Source organism: Entelurus aequoreus, linkage group LG26, assembly GCF_033978785.1.
Source record: "Entelurus aequoreus isolate RoL-2023_Sb linkage group LG26, RoL_Eaeq_v1.1, whole genome shotgun sequence".
In the NCBI taxonomy this organism is placed as follows: Eukaryota; Metazoa; Chordata; class Actinopteri; order Syngnathiformes; family Syngnathidae; genus Entelurus; species Entelurus aequoreus.
Genome location: NC_084756.1, coordinates 26946159 through 26959896, shown reverse-complemented (window position 1 = coordinate 26959896; position 13738 = coordinate 26946159). Strand labels below are relative to the sequence as shown.

Genomic DNA, 13738 nt, shown 5'->3' with positions numbered 1-13738 from the left:
CTATGGCCCGCCTTGACTCCCGCTAGCCATAGTCTGGGCCGTATTGTAGAGGTTTACAGATTAGATGCCTGTTGGAGGAACACTTCTTATTCCTAACTTGATGTTTACCGTACGGGAAATTGGTACTCCTCTGTAACGTACCAAAAATGTAGTCAACTACAAATACATCTATTACACCCCTATTTTACCATTATTACACTATGTCATAAAGTCTATAAACGGTATGAAAGTTAGTGTGAACCACTGTAAAATCCCCTGTAATATGGATATATTAAAACAATAAAACCCTGTTAAAGCATTTCAAAGTAAGAATTTTGGCTCCCGCAATTTGTTGGCCATTTGTTTTTAACGTATGCTCCACGACGTGTAGGCGGGCAGTCGAAACCAACATCCTCTTTTAGACGGTTTTCTGCGCATTTATCCACTATTTCCTTTTGCGACCAAATTCGGCGAAGACTTATGACGTGTGTTGTTTTTTGATGACGTATAGGAAACGTACAATGAACGTGACCGAATCGTTCAGACTGCAGTTGCATCACATACATATCAGATTTATAGCCACATATGAAAGAGGCCCAGGTCAGATTTTAAAAAAAACCCAGATATGTTACATATGAGTAAAATACATCGGAATTGACTTGCAAAAAAGTTAAAACTTTGAACGGTTTTCCTGAAAAATATCGATCCCTCTCTAATTAAATTAGACTCTGAGTGCTAAAATTGTTGGTTAAGAACGTCTCGAGGCAGGTGAGGCAAAATGGAGTGCACCGACTAGGCTGCAACCAGCCGAGGCGTTGTTGATTCCGTCTTGATTAGTTTAGACAAAATAATGTAAAGTATGGGAAGTTCTTGAGGCATTCAATCGATAGCAACTGGAATGTTCAGTTTGTCTTCGAAAACATTTTCATCTCTCATCCGAGTAGGATTCATCAGACTTAGTGAACTAGATCTGAACAATCTACGTCAGTGGTCCCCAACCACCGGACCGACTGGTACCGGGCTGCACAAGAATTAAAAAAAAAAAAAAAAAATTTTTTTTTTTTTTTTTTTTTAATGAAATCAACATAAAAAACACAATATATAAATTTATATCAATATAGATCAATACAGTCTGCAGGGATACAGTCCATAAGCACACATGATTGTATTTATTTATGTAAAAAAAAAAAAAAAAAAAATTTTTTTTTTTTTTTAAATACCCCCCCCCACCGGTCCGTGGGACAAATTTTCAAGCGTTGACCGGTCCGCAGCTACAAAAAGGTTGGGGACCACTGATCTACGTGGATGAGCATGAACTGTAAAACCTGCTCGGAGACTAACTCAACAGTCCAGTTGTTATCGATTGAATACCTGGAGAATACAATGACTGCATGAATGAGAACATCCATAAACATATGGGAAGTTGAGCTTCAACCATGCTACACCACAACTTTTCCTGGCAGCTTTGACATGCTCAATACTCGACTCAATGCTCGACTATGGCATTAAAACAGATGTTCAGAACATCAAGACAGATTATCCCATCCTAATAACACTTAATTGAGTCATGTTCAAGGACATGTTGTTGAATATCCATCCCCTGTTTTGTGTTTGAGTTTCCATGACTACAACGTTGTTGCGAGATAAACTTTTAACTCAGTGAGCATGAGATTTAATACGACATAAGACGTTAACTTTGAAGCATGCGGTGAGTGCAAGATTTCCAAGACCAGGAAGCAATATAAGATAATTGGACAGAACAGAACACAGAATGACTTAATGCGAATACTTTTGAACCAAAAAGCCTGAAAAAAAGAAAGAAAAGACTCTCTCCCTGTCACATTTAGTACTTGTTTTGACTGGAGGTGAGCATGCGCTGGACAGTTCTGGGAACAGTCAGGGCTGTTCACCCTCTGTCCAAACAGCAGCCCGCTCTGTATCAAGCAGACCTTGTCATGTCTGACCTGCCTGCTGGGAGGAACCCATTTTGACCTAAAACCAGGATTGTTTTTATTATTAAAAAGGCCCAATATTTAGTATCGGAAATGTGCTGTCCAAAAACAACTAAAAAACACACAGTACTGCATCTGCAGCTTTAATTATAATGGCCATAGTCCGTCCACTTCAGCCCTAAACTAACACCCTCCCTTCCACATCATACCTCTTCGGATTGTAAATAATCAAATGTAAATAATCAAATGTAAATAATCAAATGTAAATAATCAAATGTAGACACTTTTTCTTATACTTTCTGATCTCTCTCTCTATGTCCACTACTTGCTGTACATATCCTACCAAGTCAGTCCTACACTGTTCCAATGTCCATTTCTCTGATGATGCAATTGTTGATGACTGAAGTGTTGATACCAAACAATCCTAACCTCCCCCCCTCCATATCCCTCACCCCTGATTGTAAATAATGTATATAATTCATTGTATATACTCTGATGATTATCTTGTGTGATGACTGTATTATGAAAATAGTATATATCTGTATCATGAATCAATTTAAAACTTATTCGGGTGTTACCATTTAGTGGTTAATTGTACGGAATATGTACTTCACTGTGCAATCTACTAATAAAAGTTTCAATCAATCAATCAAACCAGACATGTCTAAGACAGCTCCAAGAAGCACTATTGTGCACTTAATCCACTTTTTTTCTTCAACGTAACAAATGCCATCTATCACATTGAACAACGCAACATTAGGAAGTTGGACACGAGGACGGGAACGTCAGCTACATTGTGCTAGGTTTGCTTGTTCGTTAAAATAAAACAAATGGCCGAAGCTGACTGACGCTGGTAGTTCGCAGAGCTTTAATTTAAGATGTGTAGTGAGGCCTGTTTTTTTCTTCTTCCCATATTTCTTCTCTTTTTTTCAGTCAAGAGACGAAGGCAGTATTAAGTCCACTATATTCTCCTTTGTGTTTGGCATAACAGGGTGATTTGTTTAACGTCCATCCATCCATTTTCTACCGCTTGTCCCATTCGGGGTCGCCTATCCCAGCTGCATTCGGGCGGAAGGCGGAGTGCACCCTGGACAAGTTGCCACCTCATCAGAGGGCCAACACAGGTAGACAGACAACATTCACACTCACATTCACACACTAGGGCCAATTTAGTGTTGCCAATCAACCTATCCCCAGGTGCATGTCTTTGGAGTCGGGAGGAAGCCGGAGTACCCGGAGGGAACCCCCGCAGTCACGGGGAGAACATGCAAACTCCACACAGAAAGATCCCGAGCCCGGGATAGAACTCAGGACCTTCGTATTGTGAGACACATGCACTAACCCCTGTCCCACCGTGCTGCCAGATTTGTTTAACGTGACACAGGAAAAGGGGGTAGTCGAGTAACCGGACAAGTATCGGTTCGACTCAAGCTACCTTCATCCCATAACTGTTGTGTCTTTGGGCAAGACATTCTCCCACATGGATATTTCACTGACCACCAAGCTGACCTACGCTATATTGCCACAAGTATTTGGCCAGCCATCCAAATGATCAGAATCAGGTGTCGTAATCACTTGGCCCGGCCACAGGTGTATAAAATCAAGCACCAAAACATTTTGGACAATTCCATGCTCCCAACCTTGTGGGAATAGTTTGGAGCAGGCCCCTTCCTCTTCCAACATGACTGTGCACCAGTGCACAAAGCAAGGTCCATAAAGACATGGATGAACTTGACTGGCCTGCACAGAGTCCTGACCTGAACCCGATAGAACACCTTTGGGATGAATCAGAACTAGGGCTGCAACAACTAATCGATTAAATCGATTAAAATCGATTATCAAAATAGTTGGCGATTAATTTAGTCATCGATTCGTTGGAACTATGCTATGCACATGAGGGGAGGCTTTTTTTCTTTTTTTTCTGATAATTTTTTTTGTCTTTTTTTTTTGTTTTATAAACCTTTATTTATAAACTGCAACATTTACAAACAGCTGAGAAACAATAATCAAAATAAGTACAAAAACAGTACAAAACAGTGCCAGGGCGGCGCTGAGGCTACGTCTCATGAGGTGGCGTAAGCTAGCCAATGATGTGTCATGTACAGCTCACGTGACGACGCCGTCTCCTTTGCTGGAAACATTTGAAAAATGGCGCAGGAAAACACTACCGATAGTTTAGCGGAGAAACATCTTGAGGTTATTGCTTCAATGGAGAAAAGTGTACGACCTAAGTCGTCAAAAGTGTGGGAACACTTCACTTTAAAGACTTCAAAGTAGACCGTTTCCTGCAAAATGGCACGGAAGTACAACATTGCTTCTGGAGCACCTGAAAAGGAAACATGTTGGAGCCATGGATGAAGGGAACTCACACTACGTAACTTTTTAAGTCCATAGTGGCAACAAGCATTCATGAGTTCAGCTTTTTTGTGAGTAACGTTAAAGTTATGCCTTTGTTGCAACACGGGGCTGATAATGTGTCTCCGGCACATTTGACTCCGTTTTGAGAGAGAAAACGCACGGTTACCAATTTCTAAATAAACAGAAATATCTCAGGTTGGTTTCATAATGGATCAATGTAGCCGGGCCGATAAAGCTATATAAATATATTTAGATTTGAGTGACGCTTTAGTATAACTAAACGTTATGAAGGTGCTGGAATATTTCATGCTATTATTCAGAGGCAGCCGAAAATTAATCCTTTATTATTCACAACAGAAACGTGTACAATATCTGATTCAGTTCTGATGAGTTACATTTCTGTGTTATTGTTGGTGTATGCTGCACCCCCAATGTCCACAACATGGTGCCAGTATGCTGGTTTTTTTCAATAAAATACTGGAAAGGATTGTAATGTAGTTTTTTTAATTTTTAAATCCGATTATTAATCGATTAATCGCAGTAATAATCGACAGATTAATCGATTATCAAATTAATCGTTAGTTGCAGCCCTAATCAGAACGGAGACCGAGAGCCAGGCCTTCTCGACCAACGTCAGTGTGTGACCTCACCAATGGGCTTTTGGAAGAATGGTGGAAAATTCCTATAAACACACTCCGCAACCTTGTGGACAGCCTTCCCGGAAGAGTTGAAGCTGCAATAGCTGCAAAAGGTGGACCGACAACATATTGAACCCTATGGGTTAGGAATGGGATGGCACTTCAAGTTCATATGTGAGTCAAGGCAGGTGGAATAATATTTGTGGCAATGTAGTGCTTCTTAGGGTTACATGCAGAGATACATTTAGCTGAAAAAGATCTGTCCACCATGTCTGAAAAGAGACATGTGGTGTTCTCAACCATCCCTGTAAGCAAGCAAACTGCCCCAAACTGCACACAGGCCACCAGAGAAGGGTCAAATGTCAATTGCAAGCCATAAAGTGCAAGTGTAACTGAAGGTGACACTAGTGGTGTCATTTGATTGTTCACAACACAAAAAGCACTGCTATCAATGGTGAGGCGTTTAAGGGGAGGAACGGCGGTTGTAAATTTGGGGTTTGGTGTCACAATTAGCGTTTTGTCGTTCAACGGGGGTGCTTAGAGTGGACTACTCACCAAGCAGCAGCAGTTTCACTTCTCTGGCTGCCTTCTCGCCATCTTCTCGCAGGTTCTTATCGATCATTTTGGACCTCTCGGCCGCGGCTTTATCCTCCTGGCTCACGGTGCAGCCCATGGTTCCTAGCGCTCGCTTCAGGACTGCTGTTTAAGTGGTAAAATTTACCTAAGAAGTAAAAAATACAAGGTTCGAAGGCCTTGTAAGGACAAAAAAAATCGAAAGTTGGGTAAACGGACTCCCTGTTTTTTTTCCCCGGTGAGTCCGGAGTGAACCCCCCTCCAAAAGACTTGATTTTCCCGTGAAAAGAAGCGACTTGTTCGGTCACACAAGCGGCATGAGTGCCTCTTGGCAAGTCGAACAACTTTCTGATGGTTTACTTTGACCAAAATCCTTCAACGCATGATAAACTGGCAAAAAGACGTTTCGTGTAGGGTGGAAAAAAACAAAAAAGGAAAAAAAAAAAAGTCTTCAGGCTTTAAAAACCAGATAATGTGGTTAAGTCAAAGCGGAATCCACACTCTCTCACTTAACGATCTTTGACAAAAATATGTCCACATGTCCTTTCTAGCATTCTTTCGCTGAAATTTGTCAGGTTTTTGAAGCCACACCCGGGTCCGCCGTCAAGTTCCCCTCCAGCCGAGACCGGCAAGCAGCGGCGTCACGGTCCACTCAGCAGGGACAGCCTTCAGCCGTGGACACACACGCACACTTAAAAAAGAAGACGAGAGAAATCAAAAGAAGAGAGAAATCAACCACGACCACGCCCCCTCGGTCACGCGGTGCTTCATGGGAAATGTAGTCAAATGTGCTCATCTCTAGCGAGTAGCGTTTATATTTACAAGTTAGCCGGAGTCCCTGCTTAATATTCAGCACAATATCAAACTATTGGTGCTATCATTATTGCGTGTATAAGATATATAGTTTTTATTTTAATGTAAAAAAACCCGAAAGTTTCTGCTTATGTAAGGTATTTAATCAAGTTTCGATTGAAACAGTGGCGTGGTTCTCTAGTGCCATCAAGTGGCCAAAGTCCAAACATGCAGCACTGAAATTTATAGCACAGCTTTTGATTGTGGCGTCAGTATTTTATTTCCATGTACAATTAGGTAAATCATCGCATGTTTAAATAAAACAATGCTAATAGAAAAAGTGATACAATTAAATACAACATATAATAATTATATTAGACAGCATCTCACCAAACGTAATGCTGAAATCGCCAAGAAAGCACACGACTTGAGAAAGCAGGGGGACATCTCATGTTTATATATATATATATATATATATATATATATATATATATATATATATATATATATATATATATATATATATATATATATATATATATATATATATATATATATATATATATATATATATATATATATAAATAAAATATAATATAATATATCAGTATATAATATATACTGCATATATAATATGTAAATATTACATATGTGTTATATTTTATATTGCTACCATGGTAAATTTTTAGTCTACTTTATACCTGCATTATCCTTTCCATCCTTAACCTTTCCATCCATCCATCCATCCATCCATCTTCTTCCACATATCCGAGGTCGGGTCGCGGGGGCAGCAGCCTAAGCAGGGAAGCCCAGACTTCCCTCTCCCCAGCCACTTTGTCCAGTTCTTCCCGGGGGATCCCGAGGCGTTCCCAGGCCAGCCGGGAGACATAGTCTTCCCAACGTGTCCTGGGTCTTCCCCGTGGCCTCCTACCGGTCGGACGTGCCCTAAACACCTCCCTAGGGAGGCGTTCGGGTGGCATCCTGACCAGATGCCCGAACCACCTCATCTGGCTCCTCTCGATCTTTCCATCCTTTGTAACTGAGCTACTATGTGGAACAATTTTCCTTGTGGATCAATAAAGTTTGTCTAAGTCTAAGAGTACTTGTTGTCAAAGACATCAATCAATCAATCAATCAATGTTTATTTATATAGCCCTAAATCACAAGTGTCTCAAAGGGCTGCACAAGCCACAACGACATCCGCGGTTCAGAGCCCACATAAGGGGCTCTAGGGGAGACCGGATGCAATGGACGTGGAGTGGGTCTGACATAATATTGTGAAAGTCCAGTCCATAGTGGATCTAACATAATAGTGAGAGTCCAGTCCATAGTGGGGCCAGCAGGAGACCATCCCGAGCCGAGACGGGTCAGCAGCGCAGAGATGTCCCCAACCGATGCACAGGTGAGCGGTCCACCCCGGGTCCCGACTCTGGACAGCCAGCACTTCATCCATGGCCACCGGACCTGTGCCCCCACCCCCTCCACCAGGGAGAGGGGGGCAGAGGAGAAAAGAAAAGAAACGGCAGATCAACTGGTCTAAAAGGGGGTCTATTTAAAGGCTAGAGTATACAAATGAGTTTTAAGATGGGACTTAAATGCTTCTACTGAGGTAGCATCTCTAACTGTTTCCATAGTACTGGAGCCCGAATAGAAAACGCTCTATAGCCCGCAGACTTTTTTTGGGCCCTGGCAATCACTAATAAGCCGGAGTTCTTTGAACGCAGACTTCTTGCCAGGACATATGGTCATCAAAGATCTAGAAGTATGTTGAACTTGACACTGCTTCGACAACAACAATAATAGTCTGACGGAAAACAAACATCTACATTCAACATCAACACTACTATGTTCCAAGGGACCACCGAACAAGAAGACCTGGATTCAGAATCCCATCCATCTACACCAGACCTGAGCAAATTAAGGCCCGGGGGCCACATGCGGCCCGTTAAGCTTTTCAGTCTGGCCCGCCGGACGTTCTCAAATAATATTTTTGTAGATCTTTAAGATGGAAAGTGTAGTTGCCATTATGATGTGTAGTCATGTTTTCTAATGAGCGTAAGTCTTCAACTATACTAAGTATTTCAATGGTTGGTTATCTGCGCTTATGGATGATGTACCAGTTACTACGGTAATCTAATTACTTAATATAGTAATCGAATTAGTTACTATGGTAATCTACGTCACAGCAGCTCAGACGAGGCACCAAGCAGTGTGGGCGGGAAGCGTTTCCACAGACGCGGAATGAGCTTTTCACAACAAAGTTCTAAAGCTTAGTGATATATCAGATATATCAGATTCTACGTGGGTTTATTTTGTACCCTTTGCGTTCATATTTCACTGTTTGTTGCATTTTTGTTGCGTTTCACTTGATTGTAAAATATGTCGATCGAAAGGGGGTGTGACGTTCATATTTTGTCAATATTCAATGTTTTATCGTTCATAGAAAAATTTAAAATTCCATTACGTTTTTTAAGGCGGTCTGTCATAGCGTTTTTAGCATTCAATCAGACATTATTGTGAAGTTTTGTATAAGGGTCCCTAAAAATAGATATATCGGCCCCCAGACACATTTTTCTCTCTAAATGTGGCCCCCGAGTCAAAATATTTGCCCAGGCCTGATCTCCACCTTTAGATATTATTGAAGCAACACTAACGATTGCTGAACAAGAAAATATGCAACGGAAAAACGTCTGCAACAAAGACCATAAAAGCCAGGATTTGAAGAATGACATAGATCCAGATCCATTTTTTTTCTCCCACATCAGTAATAATTGTTGTTGCTATGCAGGATGAACAATATAATAGCAACATTACATCTGACAACAAATGGTCATGTATTCATTTGCAGAAGCTTGTATGCAAACGACAAAAACATGAAGCACTTTTTAGAACAATACAACAAACCCTTCAAAGTGATCGCTGTCACAGAAACTGATCTGGAGGGATAGGAACTAAATTACATCAACAGAGCCAACAAGAACGGAGGACGAGTAGTGGTGTACGTGATGAAGAACCTGAACTACAAAGTGGTAAAAACATATCATTTGCTATTGATAGTATCTTAGAATGCTATTAATCAGCTGTTTATATAGAACACCTGAGTCAGGGGTCACCAACCTTTTTGAAACCAAGAGCTACTTCTTGGGTAGTGATTAATGCGAAGGGCTACCAGTTTCAAAACACTTCAATAAATTGCCAGAAATAGCCAATTTGCTCAATTTACCTTTAACTCTATGTTATTATTAATAATTAATGATATTTACACTTAATTGAACGGTTTAAAAGAGGAGAAAACACGAAAAAAATGACAATTAAATTTTGAAACATAGTTTATCTTCAATTTCAACTCTTTAAAATTCAAAATTCAACCGAAAAAAAAGAAGAGAAAAACTAATAATAAAAAAATAATTTATGGAACATAATTAGTAATTTTTCCTGATTAAGATTCATTTTAGAATTTTGATGACATGTTTTAAATAGGTTAAAATCCAATCTACACTTTGTTAGAATATATAACAAATTGGACCAAGCTATATTTCTAACAAAGACAAATCATTATTTCTTCTAGATTTTCCAGAACAAAATTTTTAAAAGAAATTCAAAAGACTTTGAAATAAGATTTAAATTTGATTCTATGGATTTTCTAGATTTGCCAGAATAATTTTTTTGAATTTTAATCATAATAAGTTTGAAGAAATATTTCACAAATATTCTTCGTCGAAAAAACAGAAGCTAAAATGAAGAATTAAATTAAAATGTATTTATTATTCTTTACAATAAAAAAAATTAATTTACTTGAATATTGATTTAAATTGTCAGGAAAGAAGAGGAAGGAATTTAAAAGGTAAAAAGGTATATGTGTTTAAAAATCCTAAAATCATTTTAAAGGTTGTATTTTTTCTCTAAAATTGTCTTTCTGAAAGTTATAAGAAGCAAAGTAAAAAAATTAATGAATTTATTTAAACAAGTGAAGACCAAGTCTTTAAAATATTTTCTTGGATTTTCAAATTCTATTTGAGTTTTGTCTCTCTTAGAATTAAAAATATTGGGCAAAGCGAGACCAGCTTGCTAGTAAATAAATAAAATTTAAAAAATAGAGGCAGCTCACTGGTAAGTGCTGCTATTTGAGCTATTTTTAGAACAGGCCAGCGGGCTACTCATCTGGTCCTTACGGGCTACCTGGTGCCCGCGGGCACCGCGTTGGTGACCCCTGACCTAAGTCAAGTGTTGAAACATTTGAAGACTAGATCAAGGCAAATTACAGACTACTGTCAAAAAGTACTTTTTTCATGTGTTGACTTCAACATTGAACCTTAATATGCAAAAGTCCGATGTTGACTTTATTGACACAATGTATAGCATGAGGTTATATTCTAAAACCACAAAACCCAACAGAACCACATGACTTTGTGCCACGCTTGATTGATAACATTTTTACCAATGATTTTCATAATAGCATTACAAGTGGTCTACTTACCACCCACATCAGTGATCATCTGACAGTTTTCACAATCTATGATGGACACTGCAAGAAGAGGAACATGGAAGACAACAAGAAATTTCAAAGACTATCCACAGAATAATATGATTGCTTTAAAAAAAAATTGCTAGAAAAGCAAACTTGGGACAATGTGTACAATGAAATTGATGTTGTTTAAGTATACGGTACATTGCTAAACATATTCATCACGCTTAATGACAAACATCATCCATGGAAACAACCTAATTGGAAGCAGAAAAAAGGACAATTAAGCATGAATGACAAAGGGATTTCATAAATGCTTGCAATATGAATAATACATTATACAGAACATTTACAACACACAGATCTACAGAGTCAGAAAATAAGTACAAAAAGTATCAAAACAAACCAAATAGCATACTACAAACATGTAGAAAATAATATTAGTCAATTATTAGACAGGAACAAAACAAAAAAAAACATGAGCGAAACATGGGAGCCCTCAAAATGGTGATAAGAAGGATCACCCCTAATACTTCTCATACGGACAAGTAAAAAATGACAATATGAACAAAGTAGTTGAAAGCTTCAATAACTACTAAACCAGTGAAGTTGGCACGTTGTGTAATTCGTAAATAAAAACAGAATACAATGATTTGCAAATCCTTTTCAATTTATATTCAATTGAATAGACTGCAAAGACAAGATATTTAATGTTGGAACAGAGAAACTTTATTTTTTTTGCAAATAATCATTAACTTAAAATTTAATGGCAGCAACACATTGCAAAAAAGTTGTCACAGGGGCATTTTTACCACTGTGTTACATGGCCTTTCCTTTTAACAACACTCAGTAAATGTTTGGGAACTGAAGACACCAATTTTTCAAGCTTTTCGGGTGGAATTCTTTCCCATTCTTGCTTGATGTACAGCTTAAGTTGTTCAACCTTGTATGGGTTGGGGTCTCCGTTGTGCTGTTTTAAGCTTCATAATGCGCCACATTTTCAATGGGAGACAGGTCTGGACTACAGGCAGGCCAGTCTAGTACCCGCACTCTTTTACTATGAAGCCACGCTGTTGTAACACGTGGCTTGTGCATTGTCTTGCTGAAATAAGCAGGGGCGTCCATGGTAACGTTGCTTGGATGGCAACATATGTTGCTCCAAAATCTGTATGTACCTTTCAGCATTAATGGTGCCTTCACAGATGTGTAAGTTACCAATGCCTTGGTCACTAATACACCCCCATACCATCACACATGCTGGCTTTTACACTTTGCGCCTATGACAATCTGGATGGTTCTTTTCTTCTTTGTTCCAGAGGACACGACGTCCACAGTTTCCAAAAACAATTTGAAATGTGGACTCGTCAGACCACAGAACACTTTTCCACTTTGTATCAATCCATCTTAGATGAGCTCGGGCCCAGCGAAGCCGACGGCGTTTCTGGGTGTTGTTGATAAACGGTTTTCGCCTTGCATAGGAGAGTTTTAACTTGCACTTACATATGTAGCGACAAACTGTAGTTACTGACAGTGGTTTTCTGAAGTGTTCCTGAGCCCATGTGGTGATATCCTTTACACACTGATGTTGCTTTTTGATGCAGTACCACCTGAGGGATTGAAGGTCCGTAATATCATGGCTAATGTGCAGTGATTTCTCCAGATTCTCTGAACCTTTTGATGATATTACGGAGCGTAGATGGTGAAATCCCTTAATTCCTTGCAACAGCTGGTTGAGAAATGTTGTTCTTAAACTGATCAACAATTGGCTCATGCATTTGTTGACAAAGTGGTGACCCTCGCCCCATCCTTGTTTGTGAATGACTGAGCATTTCATGGAAGCTGCTTTTATACCCAATCATGGCACCCACCTGTTCCCAATTAGCCTGTTCACCTGTGGGATGTTCCAAATAAGTGTTTGATGAGCATTCCTCAACTTTCTCAGTCTTTTTTGCCACTTGTGCCAGCTTTTTTGAAACATGTTGCAGGCATCAAATTCCAAATGAGCTAATATTTGCAAAAAATAACAACGTTTTCCAGTTCAAACGTTAAGTATCTTGTCTTTGCAGTCTATTCAATTGAATATAGTTTGAAAAGGATTTGCAAATCATTGTATTCTGCTTTTATTTACTATTTACACAACGTGACAACTTCACTGGTTTTGGGTTTTGTACTTCCATGATCCAGTGTCAGTTGAGGACTTCAATGACGCCATTGATAGAAATCCTAACTCAATGTTCATCACGGACGTGACTCAGGAGGAAATAGTTAAGATCGTGGATCAATGCAAATCCAAGACCTCAATTGATTGTAATGGAATTGATGTGGAAATGATAAAAAAAAAAGGTTATTGACGAGATTTCAGAAGCATTAATGTATATCAGTAATCTTCCCGGCAAATCTGAAGAAAAACAGTTATAAATAATAAATAGGCAATGAATAGGCAATAAAAGGAAACCGGTAATAAATAATGCATAGGCAATAACATAAGGCACCTAACAAAGGGACTGCTTTATTCTCACTTTCATCAGATTCTAAGCACAATACTGTCATTTTGAGGAAAAAACTATGTTTTTGTGTTTGCAAACTAGTGTTGTCCCAAGATGTATTTCGATACTTTTCGGTACTTTCCTAAATAAGGGGCACCACAAACAAATGGCATTATTGGCTTTATTTTAACAACAAATCTTAGGGTACATTAAACTCATGTTTCTTATTGCAATGGAAGAACAATTTTGTCCTTAAATAAAATAGTGAACATACTAACTAGACAACCTGTCTTTTAGTATAGAAAGCCAACAGAGGCTCCTAATTTGTCTGCTGATGTATGCAGTAACACATACACTACCGTTCAAAAGTTTGGGGTCACCCAAACAATTTTGTGGAATAGCCTTCATTTCTAAGAACAAGAATAGACTGTCGAGTTTCAGATGAAAGTTCTCTTTTTCTGGCCATTTTGAGCGTTTAATTGACCCCACAAATGT

General features: G+C 39.0%; 1 protein-coding gene across 1 annotated transcript in view; it reads right to left on the bottom strand.

Annotated features, from left to right (window-relative positions):
- LOC133643318 (guanine nucleotide-binding protein G(i) subunit alpha-2) overlaps nt 1-6210 on the bottom strand; it is a 153549-nt gene extending 147339 nt beyond the window's left edge. The window contains exon 1 of the mRNA XM_062037810.1: nt 5483-6210. Within this exon, the coding sequence (XP_061893794.1) occupies nt 5483-5600 (118 nt within the window). The 5' untranslated portion in view covers nt 5601-6210. The remainder of the gene's footprint in view (nt 1-5482) is intronic.
- Between the last annotated feature and the right edge of the window lie 7528 nt (nt 6211-13738).